The 19938-nt window shown below is 35.1% G+C and overlaps 1 protein-coding gene and 1 pseudogene across 6 annotated transcripts in view; one reads left to right on the top strand and one right to left on the bottom strand.

Moving 5' to 3' along the window:
* GPBP1 (GC-rich promoter binding protein 1) overlaps positions 1-19938 on the bottom strand; it is a 125728-nt gene that overhangs the window by 12024 nt on the left and 93766 nt on the right. For 5 of the 6 annotated variants that reach the window (XM_077117199.1, XM_077117201.1, XM_077117200.1 and 2 more), the window contains 4 exons: positions 16811-16934; positions 16451-16674; positions 13395-13461; positions 12298-12357 (listed from right to left, as the gene is read on the bottom strand). In XM_077117199.1, coding sequence (XP_076973314.1) covers positions 12298-12357; positions 13395-13461; positions 16451-16674; positions 16811-16934 — 475 coding nt within the window. The remainder of the gene's footprint in view (positions 1-12297; positions 12358-13394; positions 13462-16450; positions 16675-16810; positions 16935-19938) is intronic. The other variant, XM_077117203.1, reaches the window with a different exon arrangement.
* On the top strand, positions 1345-9598 carry LOC143646379 (cyclic AMP-dependent transcription factor ATF-1 pseudogene; annotated as a pseudogene).

Here is a 19938-nt window from a genome sequence, read left to right as displayed (position 1 = left end):
TAAACTACATTTTATTTACTTTTCCTTTTAAAAATGTACATATTCCATACCAGCTGCTAACACTCAGAATATAAAACATATTTTCACTTCTCCACTTTGAAAAGATAATTCAATTTTCCTAATTTCTTTTTTTTACCCCACTTATAAAGTTACCACCAGCAAGCAAGGAAACTAGCCCCTTTATTTTTAAATTTCTAATTAAGTTATAACTAATGAAAAATACCAGTTTGATAGTTGTAAAGAGTTTAGAATAAAATTATTATCTCAAAATGAAGAAAATCCTAGAAAATCTAAATTTAAATTAGCTCTACATATTAAATAAAACATGATCCTGTGAGATGGTGAGCTCAGTAGGTGTTTGTGATGCTGCCCAACCCAAACAATCTAAATGAGACCATCTACTGGATCATCTCAAAAACTAGAACTAAACAGGATTCCAAGCGGAGCCTGGAGGGACTCTGAGGTTGTCTGAGGCTGCAAACTCACCAGCTGATAAAGCCGGTACGGTGCTTTATCACAATAAAAGAAAAAAGACGTAGTGCAAACTAAGAAAAGGGTCATACTTTAAAAAATTAAACACCTGTTGGGCAAACATTTCAAGTTCTTGGCTACCTAAAAAGGTCCAGGATATGGGGCTAAGATATACCTCTTCAGGAACACAAGGACCCAGAAAGTATATCACCAATATAAACCTAACAAATTACACAATGAAGTCAACAAAATGAAAAATTTGAATAAAGATCTCAGAGATCAATAAAAAACACTAGAAATAGTACTAAATAATATAATTTTGTAACTATTAGTTTTGGTAAATAGATGACAACAGGATTAAGTTATTAAAAGATTACTGGAATTATGTAATAACAAAATATAAGAGAAAAGCTTAGCCTGAAACTCAAAATCTAAATTGAACAAAATCCAGGAATCTGAAGGGTGAATAAAATTGGAAAACGCAAAACTGTTTACAAGGTCTTTTCTCAGGGGAATCTAGGTGTTGGGGCACAGGGCAGTTTTATCAGTACACTAAAATTAAATAATCTAAATATAACTGACACAAAGAATTCCAATTCATTCGTTCCCCAGTGCCTGCCCACGCAAAAAAAAAAAAAGAAAAGAATTCCCGTTCAATATGGTCAAGAAGTACCCAGTACACAAGGTTGGTTTCTCTTCCTTCTAGATACTTACATTAAAATTACCATAATGGGGAAGAAACCAAATACAATAGTAAAGAACAGAAGAGTTATCAGTAACAGAGCAATCACAACACAAATTTCCAGAAAAAAAAATAAAATTTTATATTTTTCTTTTATATAAAATAAAAGAAAAAGCTTCAGTCTCTAGAGAATGCACAAACAGGATGTAACAGTTTCTGAGAAGGGAGCTAATCTAACCTCTAGAAACTTGGAGAGATTGGGATTTGGAAATGCAGATACAGGTGAGGACAGAAATGAATATCGGATAATTAAAATCAAATAACTAAGAAAAGATCATTACTAAAGTAAATACTAAATAAACTTCAAGGAAAAGGAAATGGGAAACTGGAGGTAGAAGAAGGAAAGAAATAAAAATGCTTATACATAGTTGATCTTTGATTAAACTTAGAAGGCAGGGAAAAAAAGAAAAGAAAAAAAATTAGAAGGCAGAAGAGAGGGAACGGGTAGCTAAACAAACAGCTAAATTATCTTTAAGCCTCAATATAGTTCCTGACTACAAAATTCACATTTTCTAAAAATGGATTTCTAGGTACCCAGCAGCAACACATATTCTGGCTGTTTCCCCAAGCCTTCAATGCAAAAAATGAGGTGATAAAGGTACCAGAAGTGAGATAATAGGATTGGGACCAGAAGAACACATAGTAGGGCCACTGTATTTATTAAGCATTGATAATCAAATATTTTAGGATAGAGGTTAAGAATAGGTAGGTGCTTTAGTACGAGAATTTATCAGAATTTGTATACCAGCTCAAATTTACCAGTTATATAACCCTGAACAAGTTACTTAATCTCTCACTATGAACTAGAAAATAATAACTCCTGTCCAAGAGTTATTGTGAAATATTTTAAAGATAATTACTAGAAAAAATTACCAAAAAAAGGTCATATACTATTTTTGCTTCCAAACGCAATTCAATTTACAGATGTCTTTTTTCAAGTTAGGCTGATTCACAAGGGTAAAGAAGATGAGAAAAACTATAAAACGCAAAAAAACCAACCTCTGTCCTGTAAAACTATGCTGAATAAACCAGAGAAGTCTGACCATTTCAGAAAAAGTATTCTTAATGTAATAATTATCTATAAGTTACAGAAAGGGGAGAGAAAGCACTAACAGTCAAAACTTAATTTGTGTCATTTATTTCCATTTTGTATTATTTAAAAACTGGTTAAGGAGTTCTGGGCCAAGATGGCAGCTTAACAATGTGCACATTTTACTTCGTCCTCCAGAAAAACTACTAAACAACCAGAAACAGTACAGAACAGCTCCTGGGCCACGTCAGTGACCAGACACACAGCGTATCCCAGTCTGGACCAGCTGGACCAGCTGTGAGCCTCCCCAGAAGTGTGAGTTCCCGAAGCCATGGTGGCCGGCGCCCCTCCCCACAGACTGCTTCCCAGAGGGGGACAGGAAAGGGATTTTACCAGCAGCAGGGGCTGAGCCCAACTAAATGCCAATTGTGGAATTAATTAACAAGTACTGACTACTAAAAATAGGCCCCCAGCTCAGGTGAACCTGGTCAAAGCCGAGGTTGCTGATTTTTGCCCCAGAGCTGAGGGGGCAGGGCTGACAGAAAAAGAAAAAAAAAAAAGGAAAACAGAGGTTTTTGTGGCTGTGTTTCTACAAAGGCTTGACTGCCTCTGGATTCAGCAGAGGACTTCTCAGGCTGCAACTGCCTCAGACATAGGTAGAAACAAGGTTGTTTGAGAGCCTGTCTGGAGCCTGTGCATTCCCCAGGAGAGGGGTGAAGCCCAACTCCCTCCCTCAAGGAATTCAGACACCAGGGCTTGGTAATTTGAAGCCATTAAAACCAGTCTACAACCTCTCCTCCATCTCCACCACGTTCCCAGCAGGGAGACTCTGCCAAAGCTGAAGGTGCCGCATCATCTTATGCTGGTGGGACCTGCAAGCAGACAAGCACCACATACTGGGCAGGGCAGGGTAAGAAAAACAGAGTCCAGAGACTTCACAGGAAAGTCTTTCAACCTGCTGGGTCTCACCCTCAGGGAAAACCGATGCAGGTGACTCTTTCCTCCTGATAGGAGGCCAGTTTGATCTGGGAAAATCTGGCTAAATCTAGACTTAGGGTCTACCTAAGTAGACCCTCCTAAGTGGGGGGGGGGGGGGGGGGAACCGTACAAGCAGGGCAAGAAACAAGAAAACAAGAACTGAAAAATTCTCCTTTGTTAAACAAAACCTAAGCTAGAGGTCCAGGTAAAGATGAACTGAATGTCAAAGAACAGATAACAAATTCATCCAGCAAGAAAACCCTAGGTAAAAGAGGTGAAAGCAAGCTCCAGAATAAACTAATTAAGGTAATTAAATGCCTAAACACCAGCAAAAAATAACAAATCACATTAGGAAAATTGAAGATATGGCCAAGTCAAAGGAACAAACCAACAATTCAAATGAATGACAGGAGCTGAAACAATTAATTCAGAATATATGAACAGATATCGAAAACCTCATCAAAAACCAAATCAATGAATTGAGGGAGGATATAAAGAAGGCAAGGAATGAACAAAAAGAAGAAATTGAAAGTCTGAAAAAACAAATCACAGAACTCACGGGAATGAAAGGCACGGTAGAGGAGGTGAAAAAAACAATGGAAACCTACAATGGTAGATTTCAAGAGACAGAACAGAACATAGGATTTCAAAACTGGAGGACAGAATATCTGAAATTCGACAAGAAACAGAAACTATAGGGAAAAAAATGAGAAAATATGAGCAGGGATTCAGGGAATTGAAGGACAATATGAAGCACACAAATATACGTGTTGTGGGTGTCCTGGAAGGAGAAGAGAAGGGCAAAGGAGGAGAAAAACTAATGGAGGAAATTATCACTGAAAATTACCCAACTCTTATGAAAGACTTAAAATTACAGATCCAAGAAGTGCAGCGTACCCCAAAGAGAACAGATTCAAATAGAAGTACTCCACGACATTTACTAAACAATATGTCAGAGGTCAAAGAGAAAGAGAGAATCTTGAAAGCAGCAAGAGAAGAGTAATCCATCACATACAAGGGAAGCCCAGTAAGACTATGCATAGATTTCTCAGCAGAAACCATGGAGGCGAGAAGAGAGTGGGATGATATATTCAAATTATTAAAAGAGAAAAACTGCCAACCAAGAATTCTATATCCAGCAAAACTGTCCTTCAAAAATGAGGGAGAAATTAAAACAGTCTCAGACAAAAAATCACTGAGAGAATTTGTGACCAACAGACTAGCTCTGCAAGAAATACTAAAGGGAGCGCTAGAGACAGATACAAAAAGACAGAAGAGAGAGGTGTGGAGAACAGTGTAGAAAGGAAGACTATGAGTAAAGGTAAAACGAAGGAAAACTAGACATTACATATAAAATCCAGAAGGCAAAATAGGAGAAGAAAGTACTACCCGTGCAGTAATAACACTAAATGTTAATGGATTAAACTCCCCAATCAAAAGACATAGACTGGCAGAACGGATTAAAAACCAGGACCCATCTATATGCTGTCTCTACTCAAAGGACATGAGGGCAAGGACACAAATGGACATTTGCATACCAATGTTTATAGCAGCATTATTTACAATTACCAAGAGATGGAAACAGCCAAAATGTCCCTCAACAGACAGGTGGCTAAACAAACGGTGGCATATATATACGATGGAATATTATGCAGCTGTACGACAGAATAAAGTTATGAAGTATGTAACAACATGGATGGACCTTAAGGACATTATACTGAGTGAGATTTGCCAAAAACAAAAGGACAAACACTGCATGGTCTCACTGATATGAACTGACATTAGTGAACAAACTTGGAATATTTCGTTGATGACAGAGACCATCAGGAGATAGAAATAGGGTAAGATATTAGGTAATTGGAGCTGAAGGGATACAGTATGTGCAACAGGACTGAATATAAAAACTCAGAAATGGACAGCATAATATTACCTAACTGTAATACAATTATGTTAAAACACTGAATGAAGCTGAATATGAGAATGATAGAGGGAGGAGGGCTGGAGGCATAAATGAAATCACAAAGAAAAATAGACGATAAAGACTGAGATTGTATAATCTAGGAATGCCTACAGTGTATAATGATAGTGACTAAATGTACAAATTTAAAAGATGTTTTTGCATGAGGAAGAACAAAGGAATATAATTACTGCAGGGCACTGAAAACAGATGGTAATTAATATTTTAAAATTTCAACTTATGAGACTAAAGCAAAGAATGTTTATTTGGTACAAAATTTATATTTTGACTAGTGCATGTCCTAATATAACTTATGTAGATAGTTGGTTGAACAACATAAGTACATGGAGCCTTGAGTAGGACATGAGATTTTTTTGGTTTGTCCAGAGTGATGCCCCAATGAATCCCAGAGTGATTTGATCAGTGAGTAGAAAAGTATTTGCAAAGTCCCCTTCAGGGAATGGTGAGAACAGGGGAAAATTCAACCCCCCCCCCCCAGTTGAATTCTTGATATTCTCACAAGCAGTGTGGACAACCAAAGCTATAGGCTGAGGCCCCAGTCTTGGGGTTTGTTCATATGAAACTTAACCCCACAAAGAATAGGTCAAGCCCACTTAAAATTAGGCCTAGGAGTCACCCCCAAGATAGTCTCTTTTGTTGCTCAGTTGTGGCCTCTCTCTCTCCAGCCAAGACAACAAGCAAACTCACCACCCTCCCCTGTCTATATGGGACATGACTCCCAGGAGTGTGGACCTTCCTGGCAACATGGGACAGAAATCCTAGAATGAGCTGAGACTCAGCATCAAGGGACTGAGAAAACCTTCTTGACCAAAAGGGGAAAGAGTGAAATGAGCCCAAGTGTCAATGGCTGAGAGATTCCAAACAGAGTCGATAGGCTATCCTGGAGGTTATTCTTAAGTATCAAGTAGATATCATCTTGTTAAGATGTAATGGAGCAGCTGGAGGGAACTGCCTGAAAATGTAGAGCTGTGTTCCAGTAGCCATGCTTCTTGATGATGACTGTATAATAATATAGCTTTCACAATGTGACTGTGTGATTGTGAAAACCTTGTGTCTGATGCTCCTTTTATCTACCTTGCCAACACATAAGTAGAACATATGGAATAAAATTAAATAATAAGGGGAACATACGTTAAAACAAATTTAGTTTGAAATGCTAGTGATCAATGAAAGGGAGGGGTAAGGGGTATGGTATGTATAATTTTTTTTTCTGTTTTCATTTTATTTCTTTTTATGTTGTCTTTTTATTTCTTTTTCTAAATCGATGCAAATGTTCTAAGAAATGATCCTGATGATGAATATGCAACTATGTGATAATATTGTGAATTAATGATTATATATGTAGAACAGAATGATTATATATTAAGAATGTTTGTGTTCCTTTGTCATATATTTTTAATTTAAAATTAATAAAAAAATTTTTTTAATCTGGTTAATTTGTTCATAAATCATCTTTCCAACTTCGATGGGACAAGCTTTCAAATTACACATGAAAACTGATAGATTCAAACAGTACCTAATTTATCCAGTGTCTACTTCGCTAAAATATAAAACTTTTCCATTTACTTTGTTAACTGGTAAACCTAAAGCTGTTTAATCATTTGAATTCATTTTATTCTTTAAATACAAAGTCAACAGGGAGGGGAAGTGGCCCAACACTTCAGAAGAGAAATCAGAATTAAAACACCACCACATATAAATTGGCCACACATATAATTCACAGCCGACATTTATTCCTAATACTACTTTCAGTCTTTCTACATATCTCCATATAGTACCCCCTTCTACATGCATATATTTTCTGATTCAGTCACTACATAAATTATTTCATTCTTTAATCTACCACCTAAAAATTTCTTTCCTGACTTTTATTAAATCTACAACCAGAATCTTCTTCACCTACTGAATTTGAATATAATTAGCTAATATTTATTAAATTTGTGATATACTAATGGATTTCATATAATAGATGATTTAATCAACAATACCTTTCTCATTAGGATTACTGTGATCATTCCCATCTCATAGATCAGGAAATTTACTGAGAGAGATTAAGAGATAAGTGAGATGCTCAAAGTATTAAGCAAAAGAGCCCAGATCTATCTGATTTCAAGGTCAGTGCTCTTAACCACTATATTATAGTAACACAAAATATGGAAACTAGAGCAGATACGATCAACTATTTCAAAAAGTTTTCCATCCCCAATTAAAAATACTAATAATAAAGCCTATATTAAATGGTCAGGATAAGAGTCTCGTTAAGTATACACTACCAAGATAAGTCAGGGTCCACCCTTTCCTTCATCATTACAGTGATGTAGATTATAAATATAGTTTCTTCATTACCTTGATACAGGACAAGGGGGCAAACTTAACATGTATACTTATATAGTCAAGTAAAGGGTAAATAGTATTTGAATTAGCCAAATTTTCACATTAATTTGAAAAGGAAACTAAAAAGTCACGTAAGACAATTATATACACATACCAAACTCAAAGAATCTATACCACAGCAAGTAAATTCCTACTGTGAACATGAATTTTAATTCAGAAAAACAATCTAATTATTCTAATATAGATATTTTTTTAACATTTCGTTGGTTTTGAGTCTTTTTATTTAATTTTTAAATCCATTTTAGCTTTATAGTAATATGAGCATGATTACTTTACTGTTACTATTTATGTCAACAGCAGGACATAATGGTCTATTTTAATGGAATGCCCTACATTACTCATATAAAGAAGAACAGGCTTAAAAAGGGTATACTTCACAAATATAAACTGAATAAGTTGAATAAGTAATAATTTTAATTCTGACTAATTCTAACGATAATTCTAATAATAATTCTAATTCTGACTAAATAAAATTTACTTCTCACAAGTTGTCTAGTGTAACTCCTATTATTTTCTCTTCTCAACCATGAACCCTTCTCGTCTGTAAAATAATTTTAAAAATTGATTTCCTGTAAGACATTAAAGGAAAGGGTATTCATTTCAATATCTACAAGGCTACCCACTGACAACATTTACAAAGAAATTCAATGAAGATTATTCACTTCCCTTAATTCTGCCAAATAAAGTTCCTAAAAACAAACTCATTGGTTTTTATCATCACCACTCATTAATGTAATTACATCATCTAATTAATACAGATTGCAGCTAACGTCACTGAGAGTCTACAGAAAATCTTTAAGAACTCATTAATAAAACTATATTAAAAAAAAAAAAAAAACTCATCAGTTCTCACCCCTTCCCTGTCCCCAGCCTAGAGGGAATGGTCGTCTAGGACAGGTGGCCTTAAGTGACACTGATCGTCTCCTATCCATCCCACCCCTGAGAAAGAGACACGTCCCCTGTAGCGTGAGGGTTTGGGGAAGGAGCTAGTGAACTCAGACTCACCCTGAGAGGGGAGGAGTGGAAGTTCCCGCTCCAGGCAGTGGCAAGGCAGCAGCCACAGCTGATTACAGAAGTTTCCCACAAGAGTTTACTCTTCAGAGACAGCACCTGAACCAAGTTTGAGCAGTTCAGGGAACTCCTATCTTTCATACTGCTCAACAGATGTCCCTAAGAGTATATGCATCAGTGACAACTGTACTGCCTGGAGAACAAGTACAGGTTCAGGAATCATCCAGACAACTGTCTTCTGTAATTCACTCACCACATGTGCAAACAGCATCATCTTTATCAGAAAGTAAGGAATCTCAGGACTCATCTGACAGCATAGGCTTTTCACAGAAAACCTACGGGATTTGAGCATGGCGCCCATCTTACAGAAACATTTTGAACATACATCCTATCTCCTGAGGATATACAGGGCAGAAAAGGAGACGGAAAAAACTCTGGAGGCTCTACTGTCACTTCCAAGTCTGTTACAACTCCCAGCTATTAGACTAGAACCAAACAGTACAATGCCATTACCCTAAATGGAGCCTTACAGCTTGCCAGTCCAGGCACAGATCAGGTACAGGGGCTTCAGACATTAACTGCAACAAATTCAGGCAGTACTCAGCAAGGTGCAACTACTCTCCAGGATGCACAGACCTCTGATTAATCTCCGCCTGACAGCAAATACTTGTGCCCAGCAACTAGGCTGTAACAACTGCAGCAGGATATATGCAGACAGCTAGATCCGTACCATACCTATTGCTACTTAACTGCCACAAACTGTGGTAATGACATCACCTGTGAATCTTACATCTCAGACACCTAAAACAGACGACACCCAGTTGAAAAGAGAAATAAGGTTAATAAAAAACAGAAAGTCTACTTGAGAATATCACAGAAAGAAAGAATGTGTAAAATGCCTGGAAAATCACGTTGTAGTCCTGGAAAATCAAAATAAAACTTTACTAGAAAATTTAAGACTTTGAAAGATCTTTATTCTCATAAAAGTGTTTGATTCTTAGGAAAGAAATATTTTTGTGGGCTTGCTAAAAAGTTAGATGGATTTTTTTTTAATGGAGTTTTGTAAATTAAAAGGTAAAAAAACGAAGCTTTTATTTAGGTTTTTACAACTCAGAAATTAATATCTCATGCAAGAGATCTGGTAAAAGAGGATAAAGTGGGAAATGACTTTGAGGAAGCTACTGGCACAACTGGAAGACTTAAAAATTAAACATATTTATAAGCAGGAAGTGAACTTTCAACAATTTGAATCTTCTAAGTAACAGTAGTTGCCATAATCCAAAAATGGCAAATAAAATAAAAATTTGGTAAAATGATTCTTTTGCTATAACAAAAAAATCTTTAGGTTTTTACCCTATAGGTTTGCATTTCTTGCTGTTTCCTGAAATTTACCTTTTTAATTAAGTGTGTATGTGTGTGCATATTTCTGCCAATAGACTCTATAAATTACAATGTAAAAGAAAACCTAATACATAACCAAATATATAAATTATGTGCCCTGATCATATATACTTGTTCTACTGACAAGTTTTTCAAATGGGATTTTAAAGGTTTGTTTATTGGATTTAAAAGGCTTTTTTGAGGACTAAGTTAATTATTTTTGAAGCCTTATCCTAAAAGACATCTAAGGTACATAACTTTGTAACTAACATTTTTATTAGATTGGAAGAGAGCTGTTTATAAATTTGACACTTTTAAATCATTTATTTATGGTTTCTCTGGGAATGGTGATTTTTCTACAAATATATAAATTGTTCTGATCACACATTCTATAAACAGTTTAAGGTACATTACTTATTCTGTTTTGCTTCAGTAGAATACAATGTTTACAAACCCTAATATAATATTAAAGGATGTTTTTAAACCCTCTGCAGATACTTACCAAAGTTGTTTCAAAAGGATTTTATAAGCAATTTAATGTAGGGTTTATCAAATTCTAAAATAGTGCAGTTATTAGGGCAACTTCATGTTAGAGACTATTTTGTAATGCAGCAAATGTACCTTCATAAGAAAAGCAACTGCCTAAATATATATATATATATATATATATATATATATGTATTTTTTTTTTTTTTGCATGGGCCGGCACCAGGAATTGAACCCGAGTCTCCATCATGGCAGGCGAGAACTCTGCCTGCTGAGCCACCATGGCCCACCCCCAATATATTTTTTAAAGCTAATCTTTATAAATTCTTATGTTGAAATTTGAATGACTACTTAAAATATTTATATAGTTTGTTTAGTAAAAACTGAATTAAAAAAGAACTAATCAACATTTTCCTTTGACTTAGAAGACTAAACTTTAAAAACAATCTTAAAAATGAGTCGATACTCTTAATTAGTACATCTAATACAAGCAAAAATCAGAAAAGTCCATCAAGTCATCAAGGAAGAGACAAAAAACAAATGCTGAGTTGAAACAAGTCTAGCTTAAGTAAATTAAAAGTGACTGAAAATTACCATTATTTAATATTTTAAGCACTACATATGTCTATAATATGGCTATAATATATTGCTGACAAACTGGGTCATTGACAGGAAAAGGGCCAAAGGACCTCCGAAAACACACAGTTCAACAGCCACTAACTAGGATCTCAACACATATCATCCTCCCCTGTTCCCCAATAAATCAATCCATATCACTGAATTATTTTTAAATTATTCCAGGCACAATGAAGTACGTTGAATTTGTTTCAAATTATTAAGGACATGAGGAAACATAGATTATTTAATAAACCTTAATCTTACACACTGAATAGTCACAAACACGGTTAAAATAAAAAATGCAAGTCACAGATATATATAAGATGTATGAAAGGGTTTCCAATAAAGCTAATGAAGTTCCAAGTAGAACTTAATTTAAGTAATTATATTTTATATGACTTAATTACTTCTTCTCAAGGTATTTTTTAAGGGGATATTATTATTAGACTCTTCCAATTTTGATTACAAAATTATACCTTCAGGAACAAACTTCTTCTTTCTCTTTTAATTCATATTTTATACATATTATACATTTCTCTTTTTATAAAAATACATATTTCTCTTTTTTCATTATTAAATTTTGACTTACCTGGAAGGAAGTAGCCTAGAAAAGTTCTACTGAAGTGTTTCCTAAAATTCTCTCATGTCTTCCTCAGGAGCATGCTACTTTAACCGTTGCAATGGCGAAAATAATATTTGGAAACCCAGGGGGGTAAAAGAGGAATAGTAAAGTGTGATACAATGAAAGCTTCATTGTATCACTATGGGAAGTAGTGGGAATTTAATTAACCAAACCACAATGAACCATTTTCTTTTTCTAATGCACAAAACTTCTTAGTTTACCTAATATATGAGTATATCTTCCTTTTAAACATCTTTTCAATTAATGTTCAAAATCCTTAGACCAACCCTGTAACAGCAGAACCAAAATCTTCATATTAATACATTTTAGTCTCATTGTTTTCAAAGACGTCTTGTCTTTAAATCATTTCTATTATTAAACCAACCAAGGATCAATACCAACAGTATCTATAGGTAGTTTTTTAGGAAAACTGCTCACTGATATTTTTTATTTTGTTATTTACTTGCATTCTCATAAAATCCAAATTATTCCTAATTTTTTAGAGATTCTATTTAACACCTTCCAGGCAGTTCTATATCTTATGCAATCAGCTGTTCCCAGAAAAACTGAACAATAAGGAAACATACCTAAGAGAGGAGCTTGGGAGATTTTTTTGGTTGGGTATGTGTGTGTCTGGGCGTGTAGGCCTGGGGAGAGTGGTAGAAATACTAATTTGCAATACAGAAAAAACAATGCCATTCACATGGTTCTAACAAGTGTCTGACCACCCCCCAACCCCCACCCTCAAAAGCCCTTAATAAAGAAGGAGATAAAAGGAAAACAAAATAATTCTCCAGAGTATCATCCCATAAATACAATAAATTACAGCACAGGAAGTGGCAAATTTAAAATAATGCCTTTAATATCGGTACTAGTATGCTGTCATAAGCTACAATGCTTCTGTCGTTTGATTTTCCATAGGAAAATACAAATGTACATGTGTACAAGTTTCAAAGTGAATAAAGCACCTTAGAATTTGGCCTCAAATAATTAATTTTATTTTTCAGAGGTCAAATCTCCACATATTATAAGATTTTCCATTATTTTAAACTTCACTTGAATCTTTAAAAAGCTGTCTAATTTGTATGAGTGTGATTTCTTTATGGTGCTATTGAATAAACTCTCAATAGTTTTAAAGAAACGGGAGTTATTTCCAGAAAGACTCATATTATGCTTCAACAATCACAAAAACACAAATAATTTCATATATAGACTATCTCCATTGCCAAAGGTATATAAAACTATTTTAACAGTTTTTATGTATAAGCATTCTCACATGTTAAAGGACTAATTTCATGTCACACTATTATCAGAAGTATTTATCCTTCCAGTTAACTAAGTTTTCAACTTTGAAAAACAAAAAGTAATTTAAACTAAGTTTTTTGTTTTATCAGATTGCTCTGAAAATGACATCAATTCATTAACTTACTACCATTTTCAAATAAACCATATTTATAACTGAATATAATTAATGCAACTAGCATGTGCAAAGCAACCAAACTCTTCTACCCCAAATATTTTTATTAAAGATCAATGTTATCTTTTTTGAGGTTTAGCATATTCCAAATAGATATTTTAAAAAGAAAGTCTTATTCTGGCCTTTTAAGTTAAAAAACATAAAAACGTCAAACCTATAAATATCAACATTTTATACCCCTTACATTCTGATAAAAAAATTACTTACCCCATACACCTGTAGCTAAAGATTTATTCTGATTTGGTTCTCTCTCATATTCAGGATTTAAAGACGGCTGGAAGAAAGTTGGAATAAAGAAATTAAAACAAGTGTTCTAAATGCTAAATTGTAAGAATAAATCATTTAAAAGCAATTTCTAAACTATACATACTACAACTAAAGAAAGTAGTATACTCAATTCTGATTATGATATAATTATATATAACATACAATGATATGAGACTAATTACTCATAAACTGCCTTTTTAGCTTACTCTGCTAACCATTAAAATGGTTACTATCTACACTCACTGCTAACTAGAGAAGACAGGGAAAGTCTCTAACATTCTCCTCATCCCTGACTATCTGAGGGGAAAGTGTGAATAAACTAGAGCAAATGCAAGAGGATGTAGTCTTTGCACCAGCCAGAGAAATGATCCCCTTCTTAGAATAAAGTCAAGAGCAGAGATGAGGAAAATCAGTTTCCCAACTCTTCTTGTTGTTTTCAACATTGGTTGCTTCAATCAACACACACATTTTCAAAAGAAAGTACAAAACTTTATTTCAACAAGTGGTACTCAGAATATTAAAAGAGAAATAAAGGGGGTGGTGCGACGGTGGCTCAGTGGCAGAATTCTTGCCTGCCATGCTGGTGACCCAGGTTCAATTCCCGGTGCCTGCCCATGTTAAAAAAAAAAAAAAAGAAAGAAAGAAAAGAGAGGGAGGGAGGGAGGGAGGGAAGAAGGAAGGAAGGAAGGAAGGAAGGTAGGAAGGAAGGAAGGAAGGCGAGCTGGGCACTGAATGTATATTATAAAGACAATTTAGTAGATACATTTACCTAATAGAATCCAAAGGTTTCTGACATTTTATCAAGTAGTTTCCTTATAGTTGGGCAACAGACTGCCCACCTTACTTAATAAATGCTGAATAAAATGAATCCTAATCCAAGTGATATTTTCATCACCCACAAAAGTCAATTATTAACACTATACCTTAATGCCCCCAAAAGTATGCATGCATACCAGTCTGATCCCTTGACAGATACAAATTAAACTGAGTTACTAGGATTTTGGTAGGGGTTAAATGTGCATTTAAAAATATATATTATTAGATATATAGTCTGGGTCTATACTCCAGGACTAGGATGGTAATGGCTGATGCCCACCATCTCGGAATGGGGATAGGGTACAATAATTATAACAGTAGCAGCAACCTAACTTTTATTGAGTGCTTTTTATCTTAGGCACTGTTTCAAGTGATCAACTTGTATCACTCACCTAACTCTCACAACACTATAAGAAACTACTATATCATCACTGGTTTGTCTATGTAGCAAAAATTCCATTCTATGTAACCAGCAAGTGGATCAAAAGAGATCACTGAAAATGGAAAGACATGGAGCTACCAAAGTTACTTGATTATAGGCCCTAAGAATAATTTTTTATTCTTTCTTTTCCCCTCACAACTCCTCTTGACGTAAATCCAACCTATCAAATTCTTTTTTACCCCGATCTTCATTCAAACTACTACTAAATCATATCCAAAGACCATTTCTCTTCAATCAGCTGCTACCCAGTCCACGCATCATTTTCTTACAAACAATTGTCATTGCTGTCTCCTTGCCCCTACCATAATCCATTCAAGTCCAATAACTGGAATAATCTTTTAAAAACTAAAGTAAGATCATATCACTTCCTTCCAGAGAGACTTTCCCGCTACATTTGAAATTAAAACTCTTTACCTTGGCCTGCAAAATTCCTACTCAATTTAAACCCTTTCCTCCATCTCTACCCTAGTCTGAAACTGTTCTTCACCTATAATGGCCTTTTATCCCTTAAACATAAGTTTGCTCCCACCTTAGGACCTTTGCACTAACTCTTCCCTTCTTTCTCCCATACTTAACAAAGCTAGATCTTTATCAAGTACATTTTAGTTTAAATGCCAATTCTCTAAAGATGCCTCATATGACCTCCCAAAGTAGACACCCAGTAATTTCCTGTCTTAATTCTCTGCAAAATATTGATTACTTTTTTTTTTTTGTTCTGACTGCCGGTAACAGGAATACAAACTCAATGAGAGGAGGGACTTGTCTATTTATTCACTCTGAGTGCTTAACGGTGATTGACTCAGAGCCACTCAACTATGCTGAATCAAGACTGAACAATGAAAAGATAGAAATGAAGTACAATTCTCTCTCCTTAAGGTAGAGAGATTTTAAATTACTAAAAACAAATCCTAATAGGAACTAGATAAACAGGATTGCATACTAGACTAATTTTTCTATTGATATGAGACACAGACAGGCCTAAGGGTAAGATTTTTCAAATGGGGAAAAGCATTGAGAAAATTGTTTTTAGTGAGTTCATATTTATTTGTAGTGGTTGAGTTAACATGCTTAACTACATCTGACTCAGGTTAGCAATTAATTTGCCTTCTCTGACCACAATGAAATATTTTAGTACAGTATAGCTGAACAATCAAGAAAGCTGACTGGGAATAATCTAAAAGTCATATATGAACAGTCAGGCATTATTTAAAAGAGAATCTAAGTAAAATGTATTCATTAAATATTCCTTCTAAAGGATTGAGAACTTTCTAGACATTATGATACATGTGAAAATAAGTCACTAAGCTTAGCCAGGAGTTCTAAGGGAACTACTGTTCCTTAGAACAGTTTAATTTTCTTTAAAGAATAAAAGTTCACATAAATACACTGAAAGTTTTAAAATTTCTGTAAATAAATTCCTGTTTAAATTTCCGTAAAGAATAAAAGTTCACATAAATACACTGAAAGTTTTAAAAGGCCACAAGAGATGCAGAATAAAAAGGTCAATAAAGCTTGGGGATAAAAAAAGAAACCAAAGGGAGAAAAAAAGGAAAACGGAAGGGGATTATAAACAAAAAGCCCTTAAAAATAAAAGGATTAAAAATGATTTGACAATAACCTGTAAAAATGTGATTTCTTAAGAAAATAAACTGAACTGATAAAATCCCGTTAGAGAGCTTTGATGCTTAAATAGCACTTGCAGAAACCTCATTTGTATTAAAAATTAAAAGAAACTTACAAAATCCTCAGCCTCAAACTGTTTGCGTTCTCTCTTATCTTCTTTCCTCCCAGTTTCATTGTCAGGTATGCTGTTTTCATGCAGCCCTTGGCTTTTTCCAGAATGGAAAATACTGCTACGAGAACGGGAACTTCCACCATGGTATCCCCCTCGATGATTTATGTTTTCAGTACCATTTCTTCCATGTGTACGCCATCCATTTTTTTCTTTCCTTCCAAAGTTACCTTTATTTGATAACAGTAAAGTATTATAAACTCAAAGAAGATGAATCCTATCTTAAAGACTGTCACAATCAAAACATTCTTAAAAGAACAGGACAAAAAGTATCCTTAAGTTCTAGCACTCTTTAGTAAATTTTACCTCCATTAGGACGCCCAATACCAGAATCAAAGCCATCTGAAGAGTTGTGGCGTCGACGATTCACATCATAACGATTTTCTGTCCATGAAAAGTTTTCAGGATGCTTTTCAAAATTCAGTGATGACTGAAACAAATTATAAACATATACATAAATAAAAAAACAATAAAATTCTAAAAACTATTAACATTCCTGCTTAATTTATTTTCAGGAATTTTAAATGATTAAGAGGAATGTTTCTAACTATTTTCAAGGTGTATGGAAACAAGGGCATCTTTCTGACAGTTCACCAATTACATCTACTCATCAAAAAAACTTTTAAGGTAAAATTCCATTCTAAGGGAAACAAGGTAAAATATGGTGCACTCTTCTTAAAATAAAATCTAGGTAACAGACCACCAACTGACAAGGCTCCCACATCCACTGAACTGGAAAAAAACAGTCTTTTCAATAAATGGGCAAAGGAGAACTGGATAGCAATAACCAGAAGAATGAAAGAGGACCCTTACCTTACACCCTATACAAAAATTAACTCCAATTGGATTAAAGACCTATAAAGAACCAGTACCATAAAATTCCTAGAAGAAAATATACGGAAACATCTCCGAGACCGAGTAATGGGAGGTAGCTTCCTAAACTTTACACCCAAAGCACAAGCAACAAAACAAAATTTAGATTAATGGGAACTCCTCAAAATCAAATGCTTCTGTGTCTCAAAAGACTGTCAAAAAGCTGAAGAAGCAGCCAACTCAATGGGAGAAAATATTTGGAAATCACATATTGGATAAGGGTTTGAGATCCTTTTTACATGAAGAAATTATACAACTCGGCCTCAAAAGAACAAACAACCCAGTTATAAAATGGGCTAAAGATATGAATAGGCATTTTTTGAAGGGCAAATACAGATGGCAAAAAAGCAAATGAAAAGATGCTCATTTTCATTAGCTGTAACGGAAATGCAGATCAAGACTACAAAGAGTTATCACTTCACATCTATAAGACATTGCTATTAGACACCAACTATAAATGTTGGAGAAGACGTGGAGAAACTGGGACACTTATGCACTGCTGGTAGGAATGTACAATGGTACAGCTGCTATGGAAGATAGCTTGGAATTATCTATCAAGTCGCCCTATGTCCCAACAGTACCACTACTTGGTACATGCCCAAAAGAGTTGAAAGCAGTGAAAAAAATAGACATTTGCACACTGATATTCACAGCAGCATTATTCACGACTGCCAAAACTTAGAAACAATCCAAGTGCCCATCAACAGACAAGTGGATAAACAAAATGTGGTATAGACATTCAATCCAAAATTACGTAGCAGTAAGACAAAATGATGCTCTGAAGCATATGACAACATGGATGAACCCTGAGGACAAGACGCCAAGTGAAATAAGCCAAACACAAAACGGCAGATACTGTATTGTTTTGCTTTTATGACCTCAGTAAAGGTAAATTCAGAGGCTTATAATATAGAATATAGGGGACCTAGAGATACACAGAAGCTAGAGCTGGCTGAATGGCTAGCTAATGAGGTTGAACTTAAATGGAAGAGAATGGGCAGAAGTGAAGGCAGTTCACTAGCAGATCTATAAGTAATATGGTGATACTGAAGGTGAACATGATTAATAGGTATTGTCTAAAGCCATGTATCCCACTGATTAACACTACAAATATAATTAACTGCATGAACTACTTCAAAGGTATGCATCTTATTTAAAAAGTACAGATTATCAGGGTCTAGGGGAAAAACTACTATTGTTTGTTATGGGTTATGTTTAACAGGAAGACTGCAACAGTATGACAGCAATACCAGGAGTACATGGTTGGGGGAGAAGGATAAGAGTTAAGGGAGGTTTCAATTGTCTATTTGGTGAAGGTGTGTTCATCAGTTATTTTTCTGTTGGAAGCAATGAAAATTGTCTAAAATTAAGAGTGTTGATGATTATACAACTAAGTGAGGATGGCGTAAGTCATGGACTCTTGACTTTGGACATTATGCATGATGTCCAATGGATGGAGTTGGCTGAAAGATGGACTGAGAAACAGAATTGCAAGCTGTGGTGTCTACATATGATCAAATATTGTGCTGCTACAGAGAGGAATGAAGCCGTGAGTTATGCAACGATGTTAGTGTACCTGGGGGACATTATGTGATGTAAAATAAGCCAAGAATAAATGAGCAAATATTGTATGGTCACATTTAGAAAATATCTGTAAGAAAACTGGGACTTAAATTGTAAGTTCTTATAGCAGTCACATTTAGTCCAGACCCATAATTGTTATTTCTAGATTTTGAGAGGCTATGCTATATATGTATTTTCTGGCATTTTCCTGGAACTTTGGATACCAGTGTGACACCTAAGACTCAGAGTAGGGGTTCTGCAGGTCTGAAAGGCAGCACAGCCGCATTTCACTGTTAAAGAACTAAAAAAAGAGATCAGGTTTCAATTAGAGTTAAGAACAAAGCCCAACCTGTTGGGACTAAGGTAAATTAGGATACAGGGGTAAGGAGGACACCTTGTATTTTTAGAACTTCACCTACAGTATGAAACCAAAGTAAGGGAGGTATATTTTGTCCAAAATCTAAATTTTCTATAGTGTATAATCTAACTCAGCTTTTCTGGATATATCATTTAAACAACCCAAATACACGGAGCCCAGAATAGGAAGAAGGGCTTGTAATTTCGTACAGTTTAATGTAATACCCCAGACACATTTCAGAATATGCTGAATAGTTAACTAAAAGTATTGGCAAAATCCCTTAAGGGATGGGAGAAAAAATACTGAACTTTATCACCAGGAAACCATGATACTGTCTCAAACATTAGGGACTCCCAAGACAATAGGCCAAGGCCTTAATCTTGAGGCTTGCTCTTATGAGGCTTATTTATGCAGCAGAGAAGCTAAGCCTACCTATAGTTATGCCTAAGAGTTACTTACAGAGGACCTCTTTGGTTGCTCAGATGTGGCCTCTCTCCCTCTAAGACCAATTCTGCAAATGAAATCATTACCCTTCCCCTACAAGGGACATGACATCTAGGGATGAAAGTCCACTTGGCAATGTGGAATAGGACTCCCAGGGATGAGCCTGGCCCTAGCACCATGGGATCAACAACGCCTT

This window comes from Tamandua tetradactyla, chromosome 9 (assembly GCF_023851605.1).
Source record: "Tamandua tetradactyla isolate mTamTet1 chromosome 9, mTamTet1.pri, whole genome shotgun sequence".
In the NCBI taxonomy this organism is placed as follows: Eukaryota; Metazoa; Chordata; class Mammalia; order Pilosa; family Myrmecophagidae; genus Tamandua; species Tamandua tetradactyla.
Note: the sequence above shows the minus strand (reverse complement) of the source record. Positions and strands in the feature narration are given on the sequence as shown.